This window comes from Eptesicus fuscus, chromosome 20, assembly GCF_027574615.1.
Source record: "Eptesicus fuscus isolate TK198812 chromosome 20, DD_ASM_mEF_20220401, whole genome shotgun sequence".
In the NCBI taxonomy this organism is placed as follows: domain Eukaryota; kingdom Metazoa; phylum Chordata; class Mammalia; order Chiroptera; family Vespertilionidae; genus Eptesicus; species Eptesicus fuscus.
The window spans coordinates 48245710-48263723 of NC_072492.1; the positions used below are offsets into that span (position 1 = coordinate 48245710).

The 18014-nt window shown below is 53.3% G+C and overlaps 2 protein-coding genes and 1 non-coding gene across 10 annotated transcripts in view; 2 read left to right on the forward strand and 1 right to left on the reverse strand.

Annotated features, from left to right (window-relative positions):
• The window catches only part of GGA3 (golgi associated, gamma adaptin ear containing, ARF binding protein 3), a 22017-nt gene extending 6985 nt beyond the window's left edge, over positions 1–15032 (reverse strand). For 2 of the 7 annotated variants that reach the window (XM_028130601.2, XM_054709009.1), the window contains exons 1-16: positions 14906–15032; positions 8474–8558; positions 8270–8345; positions 7139–7237; positions 6313–6436; positions 5966–6069; positions 5762–5842; positions 5287–5424; positions 4684–4765; positions 4472–4588; positions 3961–4200; positions 3562–3632; positions 3075–3391; positions 2655–2875; positions 2185–2354; positions 1929–2039 (exon numbers count right to left, since the gene is read on the reverse strand). In XM_028130601.2, coding sequence (XP_027986402.2) covers positions 1929–2039; positions 2185–2354; positions 2655–2875; positions 3075–3391; positions 3562–3632; positions 3961–4200; positions 4472–4588; positions 4684–4765; positions 5287–5424; positions 5762–5842; positions 5966–6069; positions 6313–6436; positions 7139–7237; positions 8270–8345; positions 8474–8558; positions 14906–14945 — 2076 coding nt within the window. In that variant the 5' untranslated portion in view covers positions 14946–15032. The other 5 variants (XM_054709008.1, XM_008155069.3, XM_054709010.1 and 2 more) reach the window with 5 other exon arrangements.
• Positions 10318–10430, forward strand: LOC114227630 (small nucleolar RNA SNORA32). The gene has a single exon (XR_003613714.2). It is a non-coding gene; the product is annotated as a small nucleolar RNA SNORA32 (small nucleolar RNA).
• Positions 15033–15041: 9 nt separating the features above from the next.
• On the forward strand, positions 15042–17858 carry MRPS7 (mitochondrial ribosomal protein S7). 2 transcript variants are annotated; one of them, XM_054709014.1, is made up of 5 exons: positions 15042–15327; positions 15863–16054; positions 16163–16226; positions 16698–16763; positions 17560–17858. In XM_054709014.1, the coding sequence occupies exons 1-5, from the start codon at positions 15245–15247 to the stop codon at positions 17779–17781; spliced, it is 627 nt and encodes a 208-aa protein (XP_054564989.1). In that variant the 5' UTR covers positions 15042–15244; the 3' UTR covers positions 17782–17858. The 2 variants fall into 2 exon arrangements, with proteins under 2 accessions (XP_054564989.1, XP_008153290.2); XM_008155068.3 differs by having other exon boundaries at positions 15052–15327; positions 16596–16763.
• The last annotated feature ends 156 nt before the right edge of the window (positions 17859–18014 follow it).

An 18014-nucleotide genomic window follows, 5' to 3' on the forward strand; every position in this document is an offset into this window, starting at 1 on the left:
TTCCCAGTGGGGTGAATGGTGTCTGTATTAGAAGAATTCCAAGTAGGGTGAAAATGGTTTTATTTAACATGCAGTAAAATAAGGGCAGCAGAGCTGATATATCCAGTATAGCTGTTGTCATGAAATAGTTACACTCAAACAATTTTAACGTCCAAGTCTTATTGTAAAGTACAGTTCCATGTAGTGATCCCATGACTTTCCCAGGGCTGCGGCAGCCAGTCTCTGGAAAACTCTTGGATTTATTCCGTAAGCAGTGAAATCAATTCACTTTTGACCTATCTTAACGAAGCAGTGAAACCTGCTTCCCAAAGATGGGAGGGAAGGGGAAGATGACCTCTTGATAGAGTAAGGAAGCCTGGCAAGGAACAGGGAGGAATCTGGGAACGAGGCTGTGCCACCTTCCCCTGGAGATGGCTCTGAGCCCGTCCAGCTGAATTCAGGTGAGCTGTGTCCTCTTTCCCCAGTTGGTGGTCCTCACTTTCCTGTTGCCCTGGAAGGCCTACAGGCCGGCACAAGCTAGCTGGGGCTGAGCACTGTTGAAGCAATAAGGTCTGGTGACTCGATTCAAGCATGACCCCCAATCTCACCATCTCCAGACCCAACATCTCGCTGACAGTACCCCTCAGCAGCTGAGGACAGTCAGTTTCTGGGCAGCAGGTAAGTCTAGTGCAATTGCCTGACCCTGAGGCCTCCTGTCTGTAACTTCTGTTCTGACAGGCTATCTGGGGGGTGGGGGGAGGCCAAGGCAAGAGGATGTATAGGGGGGCAGGAATTGTCCTCCCTTCAGAGGCTTGAAGGGCAAGACAGCAGTTTTATTTCATGCCAAGCAAGAGGTAGTGAATAGGCTGGCCTGTTCCCACGGTGGGAGGCACACTTTCCGCAGAAAGCTCCGAGTACCTGCTTCGGAGAAGGACCCAATGGTTCTCTTCTGTTTCTCTCCTATCCTTAGTTTAGGCGGCTTTGGGGCCAAGTTCTGTTTCTAATAGGCTGAGTTCCACGTCCTGCTGAGATGTCCGAAGGACACAGCTTGCCACCGTCAGGGACAAGGACACACTTACCCAGTGGCCGTTCCAGGCTGGTACTGCCTGTGCAAGGCAGCACCCATCCTTTCTCGGGCCCAGGCCCGTTTGGGGCCACTGGACTTTGCCCACCTTCCTGGAGGTAGGAGCCTGCCAGCAAGGGGAGCACAGAGTAGCATGGTGGGGGTGGGGGAGTGAGGACCTGGTCCTTGAGGAAGGACCCCGAGTCTTTTTAGAGACCTCCTCCCTTGTGGCAGCGGGGTGCCAACACGAGGGGAAAACCTACTCCAGCTTTAAGTCTGTGTTCCCAGGGCGACCGTGCAGAGTCCGGGGCCACACATCCCGCCCGACAGTACATGGCCACTTCAAGTCACACAGGTAGATAAAAACAAGTCCTTTTAAGGGGCCACAGGAGGAGAGACCATCACGGCAGTTCAGCTCCCGGCAGCAAGGCCCAGGGCCCTGTTCCATACCAAAGCTCAAGCACTGTGGTCAGGACATGGAGAGTGACGACCCGGAGAGCCCTCCTGTCTCGGGGCAGCCTACTTGGGCTTCAAAGTGGAGGTGACCGCATCCTTCAGGGTCATAGGTTCCCCCACTGCTCCACAGGAGGGAACTGGTCCACCTCACCCACCTCTGTGCTCAGCTGCTCCCCAAGGGCGAAGGTCAGTTTATACCGAAGCCTTGCCTTCTCCTGCGACAGAGGGGCGGTGTGTGAGACTATTAACCTCGAGGTTTTTTGTGCTGACAGAGAGGCCCTGATCCCACCACCCCATCCTCACTCAGCCACTGAACCAGGGTAGGAAAGGGACAGGGTTACTGCTACAGTACCACGGCACTTCTGGTTGGGAGGTGGGCAAGGGATTAAGGTGGTGGTCACAAGATCCTAACCTGGGGCTTCCAGCTCACCTTCAGTGGATTAGCCAGCAGCATGACCTGGGTGATGGCTGCAGGTGGCTGGATGGGGCTAAATGGAGAGAGTTCCGTCCCAGAGGGTGGCTGCAGCTTCACTTTCATTGACTAAATAGGAAGAGAAAGCTCCTTTTGAAGAGACAGGCAGGTGGAACCCAGTATGGTCACATCAGACACACTGCCGCCTGCTGGCCACTCAATGCAGTGGGGTCAAGATAAAGGTAATTTCTGCCTCTCGAGGCCCTAGAAGTACCTTGGGCACTGCGGCCTGCAGCACGATGCTTTTTATAGGCAAAGGAGCCGTATTCAGCATGGACACAACCACCACCAGCACATCGGGCCGTCCTGGTGGGCATTCCTTGGCGAAGTGGAAGAGGATGCGGAAGCCATTTTTATCATAGGCTGTCACAGGAAGGGCACTGCCTGTAAGAAGGTGGCACGTGGGTGTGGAAGGAGCGAGAAGGTCAACAATCCCCAACAGAACCCGGGGGTGCTGCAACAGCCACGTGGGGAGAGCAGTGCTCCGTGAAGGAGTCTGGGAAAGGACTGCTGTCAGAACGTCACAAGACTGCGCAGTAGCAACAAGCAGTGGCCAGGACAATAAGGAAGCAGGTCACGTTTGACTCTAAGGGACCCCAGCAAGGAGAGCCTGTACCAACCCACCCCTCCCCACATGCTGTAAGTTGGGCCCCACTTCTCCCACTCGAAGCCTCCTACACCTACTAGGCTTGATAGATTCCAGGGGAACATGGACACTGGCCAGGGAAAGCTCAGCCCCCTTCATGGGGCTCTCCTGGGATGGGAAGACAGGTGGCTGGAAGAGAGGGCTGCCAGGCCCCGTGGAGAACGGCAGGAGAGGCCTAGCTGAGGTGCTGCTGGGGATCAGAGGGGAGGCGGTGGCCCCAGGGAAGATGGAGGAGATGGGTTTCACCAGGCCTGAGGTCCTGGGAGGCAGGAAGGAGAAGGCAAGTCAGAGACGAAGCAGAGCTGTTGGGCCAACCCTCACAAAGTGTCCCCCCCCATCCCCGGCCAGAGCTGGCTCCTACCTACCCCCTAGCTTTCAGATTCCAGTCTCAGGTCAGACCAAAAGAACATCCCCAACCCCACTGGTTCTAAGCCCAACCACCGTTTCCCACTCATTACGCTTTGGCTTCTTCTAAAAGCTGATCGAGGGCATCCAACTGGTGCAGGGAGCTGTCACTCAAAGCTGAGCCATGGTACCCAGGGGCTGTGGGCTCAGCTTTTGGGGCCGAAGCTGGGGCCAGTCCAGTGGGGAACAAAAAGCCTGTTTTTGGAGCAGAAACACTGGCTGGGACCACAGGAGCTGGGAAGGGGGGTGGCAGTGGAGGCTGGGAGTTGCCTGCAGGGGTTGCTGAGGGCTGGAGGACAGGCCCGTCTGAGGGGCTACAAGCAGCAGTCCCAGGTTTGGGGCTGAAGAAGTCCAGGTCCGACTGTTCATTCTACGGGGAATGGAAAGGACAAGTGAGCAAGGGGTGCGGAGGGTTTTGGCTCTCCGCTCCTGGCTCCTTTGCAATCCCACTGGACTAGCAGCCCTCCAAGGACAGGGCCCCAGGGGCTAAGAACTAGTTGGGAAAAAGACACTGACAAGTGATGTCACCTGGGCACCTACCTGGAACAGGGGCCACTGGCTGTTTCCAGCGAACTCTTTGGGAGGAGCCCTAGGGGCTGGGTCAGCAAGGCCTGAGAACAAAGATGGCTGTGATGAGCAGAGGCGCTGGGCTAGGGCAGCCCCAGCTCTACCTCCCCCAAGGAGGGGTCACACAATTTTGGGGGTGTCCCAGGGAAGATGGAAGCAGAGTAGACACTGGGTCTACTGTTTCCACCCAGAGTCTACTATAGACAGCCTGAGGGACACTGAACTTGACTTTCCCTACAACTGAAGCCTCCCCGTCCTTGCTAAGCACACGGGGCACCATCTAGACCACCTTCCAATTCCATGCCCTTTCTCTACTGGTTCTGCTAGGTTCTAGCAGCTAGAAGCCCTTTACAGCCTTCCTCCAGGACACACCCAAGCAGAGCAGCTCTTCATCCAGCAAGGAGAGGGCATTGCTTGTGTTGCTGGGCCCTGGGGGGGCCTCAGCCTGGCTGGACGAGCGGCTGCGCCCAGGTCCTGAGGCCTGGGGGGGCGGAGGGAGGATAGGGATGCCGGAGGAGGGTGGCGTGGGGACCAAAACGGGGGTTGAGCTGCCTGGTGCATCCAACTCTGCAAGGTCGATGAGAGTGCCTTGGTTCCTGGAGTGGTGGTGTCCTGGAGGAGTGAATGGAAGGGGACAGGAATAATTAGGGGCACTGGAGTGGCTATGCAGCCTCTGGCCTAACCCAAGGGCATTCATGCCAAGCAGAAAAGTGAGGGCAGGTGGAGAAAGCCCTGTCCAATCCCTTGCCCACTGGGAAGCTAGAGAACCATTTAGAATCCCCTTGAGGCCTGTGGGCTGACACACTGGTCAACCTGCACCTGTGGCTGGTGGGGATGGCGGCTGGTCTGCAGGGTTCCAGAATGAGGAACCAGAACATTTTACCTTCAGGGTCCGACAGGGTTGAGATGGCCACCTCACCATTGATGGCCTGCCCTTCAATGATTGTTTTATAGGAGCTGATGACTCGGGAGAGGTTGTCACTGGCCTGCAGGATGTCCCCTAGAGTAGAAAAGACTTCTCATCCCTGACCCTGACAACTCCCCTCCACACACATCCAATTCCTGGGTCATCCTTGTCAACTAGTCTCCACTCACCCAAACTATTGTCATTGTCCTCTGTCTCGCTGGCTAGTTTGAATAATGTCCGCCTCTTATTCTCACACCGATCAAACAGCTCCTGAAAGAGGCCCAGACATAAAACCCTTGGAGATCGTCTACTTTAGCATTCATGCCCAGAAAATCACAGGCTCTCCTGGCATCGTGGTCAGTTACTGGTAGAGCTGGCTCAGAGCACAGTCCTCTGCTGCCAGCCTGCACCACACTGTCACCCAAATACCTGCTTAGGCGGAGAAATCACCAGGATGGACAAGGGCAAGTACATCCCTGCCAGCACGTGCTCAGAATTCAGAATATCCGTGTGACCGAGAACAGGTGCCACATTCGGGCACACGGGGGCCTCTGGGAGGCAAGGCTGAGAACAGCTCTCAGAGTCAGAGTCGCGTGCACATGCAGCTCTCTGCCCGGGGCAAGTTAGGCATGGCTCATACAGATTGGGGGTGCCAACCCCCTCTCCCTGGCTGCCATGTTGATTTGTAAGTTAGGGACCATCAGATGTGTAGCAGCATCTTCAACAGAGCAGGCACCCGGCGAAGGCTGGCTCCCTGCCCAGATCCCAGCTTTCTCGTGGTGGGGGGCTACCTTCATGAGCTCTTTATCTGCCTCTGACGAATCCTCCTTGCTGTAATGAAGCAGCATTTCACTGAGCAGCTTCACGTTGTTATTAACCTCCTCTAAGGTGTGCAGACGCTTGGTCACCTTCTGGATCCGTGCCTCATCCTGCAAAGAGGATCAAGGAGAAAGCTCAACTAGACTCGTCCCACTGCCCCACAGAATCCCGCGAGGCCTGGGTCACACCGGAGAACACTAGAGCGAGGCCAGTCCTAGAGGCTCCTCAATACACGGTGCTTGGGAACCATGGGCCTCAGACTGTTAACAGGTTTTCTGTTAAAGTAATAGTCCTGTCCCCATCCACTACCGCTCCTCTCTGCCATCCACGGCCTCCAGGTGTGGGCTGGTGGCAGGGGCGAAGAGCAAGCCTGATGCCAAGGGAAAGGACTTCCGCTCCATGTCATGGGCTCCTCCTCCCCACACCCAAGGCCCAGGGCCCACTCACTTCCTTCACCATGGACTTGATCAGCTTGTTGGCCTCTTGCAGGTCATCTGGGTTTTTGCTTTTCAACAACTTGGCTAAAAGCTGGACGAGAAGGGTATCAAAGGTAAAGGCAAAGGTAGCACTCCAGCTGGGGAACTGGAGCTCCCCGCAGCGTGAGCGATGCCACACCTCGCCTGAGGACTCTGCAGGCTGGATGCACTTTACCTTGGATTTCTCTTCATCATCAAACACAGGGTTTTTGGGGCGAGGTGGTGGAGAAGGGATCAGGGTCCTGTCCACAGGGATCAGTGGGTCGGACTGCACTATGCCTGAAAGGACACAGGGCAGAGTGTTTGCTCACACAGCCAGGGGACACATCCCTGTGATCAGGACCTCTAGGGGCAGGGACAAGCAGGCTACACACACCTCCCATCAACCTCCAGCCAAGCCTGTCCCGTTGTCTTCAGGAGGGAGGAAGGGACATGGCATGGGGACAGCGGACATCCCCTCATTCTTCCTGGCCTTGGCCAGCCTTTGGGCTGTATGGAGGTTGAGGCGGGGTAGGCACATACCCTGTCTCTTCAACATGTGGTAAGCATCTTTGATCTTTGATTCTTCCGGCAGGGCCAATGTCCAGCTATAAAGCAGCTCAATAACCTTGGTCTTCACTTTCTCAGACACCCTGTCCCCCAGGTACTAAGAGGCAAAAGGAAATCGGAAAACTGGTAATTGGAGTCTGGAGGCAGAAACAGTGAGTGGGAAGGCTCTCTTCACAGCAATGAAATGGCTGCTAAAAGTTAGAGCCCTCAGACCTATGGGAAACCAGCAGGGATCAGGTGTGAGAGGCAGCAGAGGTGAGGAGGAGAGGACACTGCTTGGGGCGGAGCTGTATCCATCTGTGGTTAGGCAGGGGGCCGGGAGCTCGGCCCTGAGTTTCCATGCACCATCTGCCAGAAACAACTACGCTTTATCTCAAAGGAGCCAATGTCTTTAGCACAAGAATTGTTCCCTCTGCTGTAAGTTGGTGCCCAGAGCATGAGCAACAGAACCTGAGCAGCTGAGTAAGGGAGGCTAGCTCCTTGTATCCACGCACAGGAGGTCGGCCACACACAACTGGCTTCTGTGCTAGAAGCCAAAGGCCTGTGCCATCCAGGCCCTCTCCAGACACACAGCGGCTGCCATGTCACTTGTATTTAGGCTGGGAGCCCGCCAGAGAGGTCGGCCTGTCCCTGTGACCTGTGGTATCATCCACTACCAGCAAGGCCCAGCTCTCCAAGGACAGGAGGCGAAGAAATTCAGATCCGTGGAGATGCTGGTTGTGCAGTAACAGCTAGTAGGTGGGAGAGGGGGAGAAACACAAAGGAAGTTCCTAAAAATGAGGAAACTGCACTGACTGACCTTTGGAGAGACGACTTTGATCAACTCATTCAAAAACCGGAACTTTCCCACTTCGTTGTGAAATCTCCGCCCACAGTTCTTCATACACGCCTCCAGCACCTGTAGCCACACACAGGAGAGGCTCGGTGGGGGTGCCGCACGATGCTGCCATTTTACAGATGAGGAAAGTGAGGCCCCGAGAATGATTCTGATTCAAGGTCCAGGGTTCTTTCAACAAGCTGATCGATGTGTGGGGAGGTGGGAGATAAAGTGTCACTTGTTTCCTACATTTCAGATGACATGATCCGTTCCTTCCGCTTCCCTTTATTTTCCTCTGGGGCCATGAAACTGCCCTCAGCCTTCCTCTGCCTGCAGCTGAGGCCAAGGGCACACCAGCCCAGGGGTCCCTTTCTTGCTTCTGTCTGTAGAGCAGGGCTTTTCAACTGTGCAATTACTGACATTTTGCGCTGGTCATTTCTCGTTGTGAAAGCCTGCCCCGTGTGCTGCAGGGTGTTTTGCAGCATCCCTGGCCTCTACCCACCTGATGCCAGTAGCATCTGTGACATGAAACAACCAAAAGTGTCTCCATCTACCATCAAATGTCCCAAACCACCCGAGAACCACTGTCTGAAGGCCGCCGCTCGACTTCAGTTGCGACAGAGGCGTGCATGTGGGCTAAGCACCCTTTTCAGACCACTTCCTTTCCTCCTTCCTAGCACCTCGGTGGCCATGCAGAACCCTAGGATGACCCTCTGGTCTCAGTGAGAGGATCCGTGTCTTGAATCCTCTTAGTCTGAATAACCTCTAGATCTGCCCCTTGGTGTGAGCCTTCACTGGTAACTGGCATTATTTTTTGCTCCGGAATGACTTATACTTACCTCCACTTTCTTCAGTTCGCCGCTCTTACCTGGCAGGACAGCTCTGTCAACATCTCTTCAAGAAGCCTTCTCAGAGCCCCACCCTCGGCTCAGGGCCCTGCCTCTGGCTCCCACCCTTAGCCTCTGCTTCTCCCACTAGACCTCATGGCCGGGCAGGCATCTTTGAAGCCTCAGTGCCTGGCACAAGGGCGCACACACTTGTAAAACATCTGACGAACACGTTCCAGAACAGGCCTGGGCTCATGAAGATCCACCCTCAGGATGAAAAACCTACCGTCAGGGCCTGGACTGCCTCCCATTCCTGTGGGGACTGGATCTTATGGGCCAGCAGTCGGACAGCGATCTGTGGCCTAGGAGATAAGCAGACCACATTTTCAAGACACTGACCCTGAGGCCCCCTGGCTAGACCGCCTCGGCCTCAGTTTGGTACCTTCCCAGTCAACTGTGGCACCTGTCCCCTAACAGCTCTGAGACTCACCCTTCCAGCTCCTTGTTGATCTGATCACAGAAGCCGATTATGTATTCCCAGTCCTCCTGGCGGTTGGAAGGATTGGTGGCCTTATCTTGGGACAGAACCAAGAAGAGGACAACTGTTACAAAGAGCAAGAAGGACAGAGCAGAGAAGATTTTCCCCATAATTTTCAGACCTGGATGTGAAGATACGTTTTTCCCAAACTTCTTCTCTAACAAAAGCCTCAACAGTTCAGTCAGGCAGCAAGTCACATAGTACCACTTGCTGTCCATGTTGGGAAAGTCACAAAGGAAACAGTTCTCAGCTCATGGAGCTTAGAGTAGACTATGTTCGACAGAACGAACACAAATAGACCTGGCCCATGTTGCTAAGTGGTTAGAGTGCCGACCCATGCACCAAGCAGTCATGGGTTTGATCCCCAGTTGGAGCACATACTGGAGACAACTAACTGGTCAATGTTTCTCTCTCCCTCCCTCTCTGGAATCAATGAAGGAAGCATATCCTCCGGGGAGGATTTAAAAACAACACAAATAATTATAAACACACTCTCTCCCCCTTCCTCTCTCTCTAAAAGTCAATAAAAACAAATGTAAAAAATAAAATATTCAAGTAGATGCCTATATGAAATGTTTAATATAACAAAAATATGTAAAAATAAGTGTTAAGCAAGTAGGGGTGATCAAGAAGTATTTCCCACCCTAACCAGTTTGGCTCAGTGGATAGAGCGTCAGCCTGCAGAAGGATCCCAGGTTCAATTCCGGTCAAGGGCATGTACGTTGGTTGCAGCCACATCCCCAGTAGGGAGTGTGCAGGAGGGCAGCTGATCGATGTTTCTCTCTCATCAATGTTTCTAACTCTCTATCCCTTCCCCTTCCTCTCTGTAAAAAAAATAAGTATTTCCTGGTATAGTATAGGAAATATTTATAATAATAAAAGCATAATATGCTAATTAGACTGGATGTCCTTCCAGACGTCTTTCTGGATGACCTGGATGAAGCCAGGGCTGCGAGGGAAGCCCGGGTCCTGGGTGCCAGAGGGAAGCCGGTGCTGGCCTACTCTCGCATGAATTTCGTGCATTGGGCCTCTTGTAGTCAATAATAGACCAATACACCTGAAATCTGTATAATTTTGTTAACCAATGTCATCACAATAAATTCAATAAAAAGGAAAAACGTTGAAAACACATACCTTTAATAAATTTATCAATTAATAATTTAAAAATATAACAGTGTAATAACTAGGTATGGTGCCAGGTGAGTACTGGAAATATTAGGGGAGAAATACTTTGTAAAGTATATGATTGTCTAACCATTCTACTGTACACTTGAAACTAATACAAAATAATACTGAATGTAAACTATAATCAAAACAAACTTTTAATAAGAAATTTGATAATTACCAAAGAAAAGAAGTGTTTCCTGGAGAAAGTGAAGAAGGGGATAGTTGATAAAAAACGTACATCCCACATACCTGCAAAAAACTTATCGAGACCTAACCAGTCTTTAATGCTTTAAATGTGTTTCAAATTGCACATAATGCTCATCATTTTAAGTTAAGCTAACAGCTACTGAACCCCTACTAAGCACCATACATTGTGCTCTCTGTCCCTAGGGTCACGGAAACGGAATCTAAGCTTGAGTAGCGAGTGCCCTCAGGATTAAAGACCTTCCATGATCAAGGACAAAGACAAATGGCAGCGTGTCCTCAGAGGGTCACTGAGAGTTTAAAATCAGTGCTAAATGCCAAGTCTCCTAATACCTGGTGTGGATCCTCTTTTCCCTGTAATCCCCGGAACCCGTGCTGGCAGAGAATGGCCCCAGCGGAGGGTGGTGAAACGTGTTCCCAGCTCTTGGTAATTATCAAGGCTTTCAGAAGGCAGTTTCTCATTTGCTGTGGACAAAGCATTTTCCCACTAGGTTTTCTTTCTGCTACAGTGCTAGCATTCAGACTGCTGGGGACATTTTTTTTGTTTTGTTTTAAATGTGTTCCCATCTCTGAGTCAAAATCTTGGAATTTGCCTCTTCCAGAAAGAAGCTTTAAGCTGTTTGCTAAATTTAGGGCTTCAGGTTCAGAAGACAAATGGAAGGCTGATCCTTTTAAACACGCAGGCTCCTGCTGATTCCCACGAGGGTAGCAGCAGAGCGACAGAGGCAAGGGCTGTTGTTGGAAGTTCCTGAATTCTGATTCCTTGGGTTAAAAACCACTAGCGCCCTGGCCGGTTTGGCTCAGTGGATAGAGTGTCGGCCTGCGGACTGAAGAGTCCCAGGTTTGATTCCGGTCAAGGGCATGTATGTTGGTTGCGGGCACGTCCCCAGTAGGCGGTCTGCAGGAGGCAGCTGATCGATGTTTCTCTCTCATCAATGTTTCTCACTCCCTTCCTCTCTGTAAAAAATCAATAATATATTTTAAAAAAACACACACTAGTTCCATGGTCAAATCCTAACAGGGACTCCATGCCTCCCAGCTCCCTCCCTGGGCTCTGAGCCACAAGAGGTCAGCAGCCGTGACCAGAGGCTGAGCGGAGGCCACAGTGTCTGCTTTGGCTGCAAGAACATTCGGGTGGTTTAGGTTCAGATTTGGAGGAAAGGAGAGATGTGTGTCCTCAATCTTGAAAAGAGATGTCCAGCTTGAAGGAAAGAGGTACTGATTCTATGAAGAGTGGCTATTAACTGCCATAGTGACCCACTGTCACCTTCCAGAGAAGCCCCGAGTCTCTCCCACAGTTATCTGAAACCTTCTCAGGTGTGAGCGTGGCTGTGTTACTCATCCCGAACATCTGAGATGCTTACAGTTCTCACATGACATCAAGAGGCTGTGGAAATACAGTAAGATGGTCTGAGGGGCCGTACCCACGCCATCACTATTACGTTGGGAACAGCCACACGCTTGTATAAGAAAATGCAGCCTGCTCACTTCCACTGGTCACAGCTGGAAAAGTAGCTTCCCAGAGCGATGTGGTCACCCCTCCTCTTCACCACACACACGCTCGCACGCACGCAACAGGCATTCACCAAAAGCGTATTTTTCCCAGACATGCTAGAATTCCGACAGCATTCCTGCTTCCAGGAATTCGGCCTGCTTGCTTTTCACTGTTCAACTGCTCTAGAACCCCATTTCCTTTCATCTTGGTAGAACTTTCTACTGCAAACCTACAGGGAGCGCTGTACCTACACGTGGGCACAAAAGCCCTGGCTTCAGCAATCCCACTTCGGACAACCTCCCGCGCTCTCCAGCCAGCTCAGAGCATCCTCACCCAGCCACAGGACTGAAGAAACCCCTGGGGACCACTCTGGGGGAACGGATCGCTCCATCTGCCCGCCGCCTCCCCAGGCAGGTGCACACGATATTCCACCCACTCGACATTCACCGTCACCTGCTCACAGGTGACATCAGGGCTTCCCTTGCAGACCCTGCCGTCCAGAACTGCCCCTTCAGGCTCTACTCTGATTCCAAGTTTCTATTTCAGATCTTTCTGAAAGCCTCTCTTCTGTGTCTGTGCCTCCAGTTCCCTCCTCTCATTTTCAGCTTAATTCCATCACTAGCCTTGACTGTCGTGGGACCTCATCAGATCGAGCAGGGATGGAAACAGCAGCACTGGCTACCCCATCCCACCCTAGCTCAGATGCTCCAGAGACAAGTTCTATGTAGCAAAAAACTCAAAAACAGGCAGAGGCGAGAACAAGGGGTGGAAAGAGAGTGGAGTGTCAGCCTTTATTGGTAGGGTCTTGAATCAAGAGAAACCGAGTCAATCACAAGTGTTTGTTAGGCACCCACAGAAAATCAAGCACACAGCATGCCAGGCTCTGGAGGGCCTTCAGAAAAAGCACAAGACTCGGATCCTACCCTGGACGCAGCAGAGGCTTCTGCAATAATCCTGGCAAACCACGGACTGACAAGGCCCTAAGCAGGGGTCCTCAAACTTTTTAAACAGGGGGCCAGTTCACGGTCCCTCAGACCGTTGGAGGGCCGGACTATAGTTTAAAAAAAAACTATGAACAAATTCCTATGCACACTGCATATATCTCATTTTGAAGTAAAAAAACAAAATGGCAAAAACACCCGCATGTGGCCCGCGGGCCGTAGTTTTAGGACGCCTGCCCTAGAGCAAGCATGTCAAACTCAAAGGCTAACGCGGCCACATAAACAGGTGCCACGAGTCTGACATGCTTCCCTCGCATAGGATGTGCTCGAGCCCGGGCACTGGTTCGATCACGTGCTCTAGTTCATACCATTAACTCGTCTGACTTACGACTCTTCGTAAGTTGAAAATATCGCAAGTCAAAAATGCACTTAATACTGCTGCAACACACGAGACATAGCCAGAGCAAATGACAAGGTAGTGTGTAATTTTAAGTGCTGCTTTGGTACAGAAATGAGTCTAAAAACAAAGTCATCACTTCTCCTTCGGACTTCCCTATTTCCATGAAACAGCTCCCTGTGCCCCGACTTTCAGGCACCCAGGTTTGAACCCCCATTGTTGACCTCTCTTCCCTCGCCTCTCCCACTCCTCATCCATTTCTCAGTCCATAGTCCCTTCCTTCTCAATGTCTTTGTAAATTTCTCCCCCAATTTCTTATCCCTGCCCCCACCCCACCTCCCTCGCACCAGTTTCCAGAATGTCTGCTCCAACCCATCCTATATAAAACTCCAGTAGCAATTCTCCTAAAAACTGATTTCACAAGGAAGAGTAGGCGTGGGGGTCTGATAAATATAGAAATGTAAACTTCCCAGGCTGGAATTCAAGCCTTTGCAAAGGTGTAACTTCCCAGCTTTCTTTCCCATCGCTCTCCCACAGGAACTCCCCAAACACCGACTGTGCGCCCCAAATCATGGTTCATCATTCACTTGGTACACGTGGTTCACACCTTTAAGTCTTCAGACTTACGATGGTGTTACATTCAGAGAAACTCTTCCTAAGTTGAAAATACTGGTAAGTCGAAAATGCATTTAACACACCTACCTACCCAACATTATTGCTTAGCCTAGAATACAATATCCAAACAGCACTGGCACACAGTACGGTGTAGGTACCCGTTGTTTACACTCGTGCTCAAGTGGCTGGTGGGCGCTGCCCAGCATCAGGAGAGAGTTCCCTACCGCAAAACGCTAGCCTGGGAAAAGGTCCGATTTCAAAATCTGAAGTAAGATTTCGACTGAATGCTTAGCACCATCGTAACGTCGAAAAATTGTGTCGAACCATGGTTAAGTCGGGGACATCTGTAGTCTCTGCAGATACCATCCCATTCCCCTCTCCTCATCTCCCTTCTCCCTCAAAAACAGGTCTGTACCTCTCCTATTTCAAAATATAACTCTACACCTAGTAAACCCAGCGTAGGCCACTTACACTACTCCAATGTCCGCATGAATATCTGGGAATCGAACCAATTCCAGTGCGGTTACATTCTGATTGGGTGGCTCTGGGCAAGCGGTTTGGCTAGAGTCAGGTGTCCCCTTTGTGTGCAGTTGTGACAATATCTGCTTCACTAGGAAACGTGATAAATGAATGTCTTTAGAGCACGTTAAGCCTCCTGGAGAACAGTTCCAGAAGGCGCGGTGACCTGCCTGCAACGGAAGATTTTGCAAATGTGACCTAGGTTCAACCACCTGAAGGGAGTTTCTGATTAAGAAAGGCCAGGCAATTGGAGGAAACAGCCATCACCTCCAAGGACCTGGAGGCTCTGAATAAGAGATCTCTGCAAAGGTCATGTCTAGGCATCTCTCCGCGCCTGACCACCACGTCCAGTTGGCCCCCTCTTAGAAGCCCGCAGGAGCCCCCGCTAGCGCACAGGAGAGTTACCCTCCGAACCACTCGGCAGGGCACCGCCAGCTCAAAGCTGCGCTCGCGATTCCAGCCATAGGCCGCTACACCACGGCCTCAGGCCGGGCGCCTCGCTCCGCTCCGAGGTTCAGGTGCGCGCGCGCGGGGCGGGGGCACAGAGCTCGGTTCTCGGTCTTTGGAATATCCGCACCTCAAACGTTCTGCCTGCGCGGAGCGGTCACTTCTCGAACGCACAGTCCCGGTTCTGAAGCCGTGCGTGCGTGCTCGGAGCACCCCGCTCCCGGAGTGTCAGCCCAAACCCGGAGCGCTTCCCCTCGGCAGGGACCGAGCCGCCCGCAGCCCCGCCACAGCCTCCCCGTCAGCCGGCAGCGCTTGGCTGTCACTGTCCCGGAGCCCGCGAGGCCGGGGCAGGACCCGAGCTCACGCCTACGCGCGCGGGAGCGGGAGGAGGCGCCGCAGCCCGAGGAGCAGGTGCCGGGCGGGGGCCAGACGCCCAGCTGGGGAAGGGGCGTGATCGCGGGACGCTCGCGGCGGCGGCGGGCCCAGGCGCAGGCTGACAGGCGGCGCCGCCGCGGGGCCCGGGGACAGGCCGTAGGGGTGCAAGGAGGGCCGGCTCGGTGGCGGCTCGAGGACATGCAAAAGTGGCCGCGGATACTCACTCAGCCAGGACTCCAGGCTCTCTCCTTCCGCCTCCGCCATATTGCAGCCGCCCGGGCCGGGCCCGCGGCCTCAAAACTCGCGACAACCTGCGGGAGAGGAGCCTGGGCGGGGCCTGCATGGGGGCCTCAGCGGAGCGAGCGCCTGACTGAGACGGGGAACGGGAGGGCGAGTGTTTCCTTTGGGTTCTTGCCTTTGGACCTCGGGATTAGAGACTCTTAACGCCCTGATTGATGGGGTGATGCGCAGATTGAGGACCCCGCGGAGCCTTTTCCTCGTCTTCCGTCAGTCGCTCAGGCACGCCGCGGGCAGTTCTTGTGGGGTCCTCGAGGCAAACCAAGATGGCGGCCCCCTTGGTGAAGGCCTTGCTCGGGTGCTCGGACCTCACGCTGAGCGTCCGGAGTGCTGTCCTGCGGTTCCCAGGGTGAGAGGGCGGCGGGCAGCTGGGAGGCCGCTTGGGTCTTCACCGAGAGACCTGCGAGGAAGGAAGGGGCCGCAGGCAGGACGCGCGGGACCTGGAGACAGCCTGGAGGCCGGGCTATCTGGGTCCAAAGCTCTTGACTAGCAGCGTGACTTCGGGCCAATCGGAAGGCTCGGTAACTGCCCCCTGCCCGCGGGGGTTCCGACTCGGAGTTAAAAGTGCGGTCTTGCTAAAGAGCTCAGAGTTGGGGTTTCTGTGCTGGGAGTTGGGGGGAGAGATGCGTAGGCGGGCGTCCACCCTGAGGTTCAGGAGCCTGCCCTTGTGGTTGGCACTGGACGAGGAGGAAGCCTTCGCGGCCTGTTTGGGGGAGGGCCTCCTACCTCTGGAGACGCGAGCCAGAATTACTGCTGTCCAGGCTGGGCTGGCGGTGTACGCGCCGCTCCCTGGTCAGTGGGCTGGCACACATGCCTATTGTTAAGTCAAGCCTTTCCACTTGTGGAGTCAGCTTTGCCGCCTCCTCCTCTTCCCGGTCCCCCAGGTTCACCCAGGTGCGGTGGAGCCGCTATAGCTCAGAATTCAGGGATCCCCTGATTGACAAGGAATACTACCGCAAGCCCTTGGCAGAGCTGACGGAGGAGGAGAAGTTTGAGCGGGAGCTCAAGAAGACTCAGCCCATCAAAGCTGCCCCGTCGGCGAACACAAGCTCCGTGTTTGAAGACCCAGTGATCAGGTTAGAGGGGACACTTTTGTTCCCCTGGGTCCATCCCAGGGAGGATCTACAGTAAGGATTCTGGGACACAGCCTTGGAAAGCTCAACATGTTTCTTTTCTCCTTGAAGTAAATTCATCAACATGATGATGAAAGGAGGAAACAAGGTCCTGGCAAGATCCCTCATGACACAGGTAACTAGTTCCTCTCGTCTTTCTCTCTCTGTAGCTTTGCACTTGGCTCTTTCAGTTTAGCATGAAAAAGAGTGGATTCACAAACCTGTCATTGAAATGAACTTCCGTGTGTGTGTGTGTGTGTGTGTGTGTGTGTGTGTGTGTGTGGGGGGCTTTAATGAAGCCCTGCAGGATGAACAACTGCCATTCCCCTCCCCTCCCCCAAGTCTCAGCCGCTCTCCCTGCCCTGGTGGAGGAGGGGGCGGCATTTAAGAACTCTGGCACTGCTCTAGAAGAGCGGGATGATGGGGGTGAAGGGCAAGGTACTGGCTGAGCTGGGGAAACGGTTCAGGACGCCTGGGCAGCCCCTGCCACTGAGTCCCGTTGCAGACTCTGGAGGCTGTGAAAAGGAAGCAGTTTGAGAAGTTCCATGCTGCTTCTTCAGAGGAACAGGCAACCATTGAACGCAACCCCTACACCATCTTCCACCAGGCCCTGAAGAACTGCGAGCCTGTGATCGGGCTGGCGCCCATCCTCAAGGGTGGCCGCTTCTATCAGGTGAGTGGTCAGGGCAGGGAAAACAAGATGGGTGCAGGCGTTCTTGCAGGTGGGAGGGACCAGAGTTGGGTCAAGATTAATAGCTTTCTAGGGGCCAGAAACCAACAGGATCTGATCATGTGAGTCCCATAGCGTTAAAGACGACAAAAAAGGAAGAGAACAAAGAAGTATCCAAGTGACCTCTTCTGGAGCCCCAGACCCCAAAAAAACCTTGTTCTGTCAGTTTCTCGTGGTGAGAGGCTATCTTTATACCTCATCCTTTATACACCGTGTCTAGCATAGTGCTTGACTTGTAACTGATGCTTCATCACCATTTGTTGAACTGAACTAGGTGCCCCATTATAGTATTGAATTATATTTCATTGTCATAAGTGAGTGTTCTCATCTTTTTCAGTGTAAACTTCATAAAAATAGACACTTTCTTATTGCTGTCTGTGTCCCTAGGGTCCGGCATGATACCTGGTACACAGTGACGGCCTGGCAAATGACTCTTGGACAAGAGGGTCTTATTTTTTTTTTTAGGCACCTGTCATCTGAGCTGGCTGTCACCCCAGCTGATGGGGCTTTTCCCAATTGGTGCTTGTTATCAACTTGGCTGAGCTTCCATTTACAGGTAGAGGGCAGCGCTTAATGCGCATTTGCTCAGTGAATGCCTCTGATGTCTGCTACACTGAGCTCACCCACGGCTGAGGGAAGCTCGGAGGGCTTGCGAGGGCTGCCCCAGAGTTCGTGGAGGAAGGAGGCTGCAACCCTGGCTAATTCTCGGGCCAACTTGCCCATGCCCTGTCTTGTACAGGTCCCTGTGCCACTAAGCGACCGGCGCCGACGCTTCCTGGCCATGAAGTGGATGATCACCGAGTGCCGGGAGAAGAAGCACCGGCGGACGCTGATGCCAGAGAAGCTGTCGCAGGAGCTGCTGGAGGCTTTTCACAACCAGGGCCCTGTGGTCAAGAGGAAGCACGACATGCACAAGATGGCTGAGGCCAACCGTGCCCTGGCCCACTACCGCTGGTGGTAGGAGCGGTAGGGCTCCGGGAGCCGCCCAGGGCTCTCTGCTGCAAGAAACAATGTGAGCTGCTGCTATGTTGGAAAATACCTGTGCTTAAGGATGTAGCTCCTTTTTAAGGGCGGGCCTCCCAGGAGGGATGGTGCAGTATGTTTATTGCTTTAGTCTTTCCTTTGGGCTAGAACTCGCTCTCCCTGCCCCATCTCCTTGCAAAGAGGCAATACATGGACTTGGACCTTTGGGTG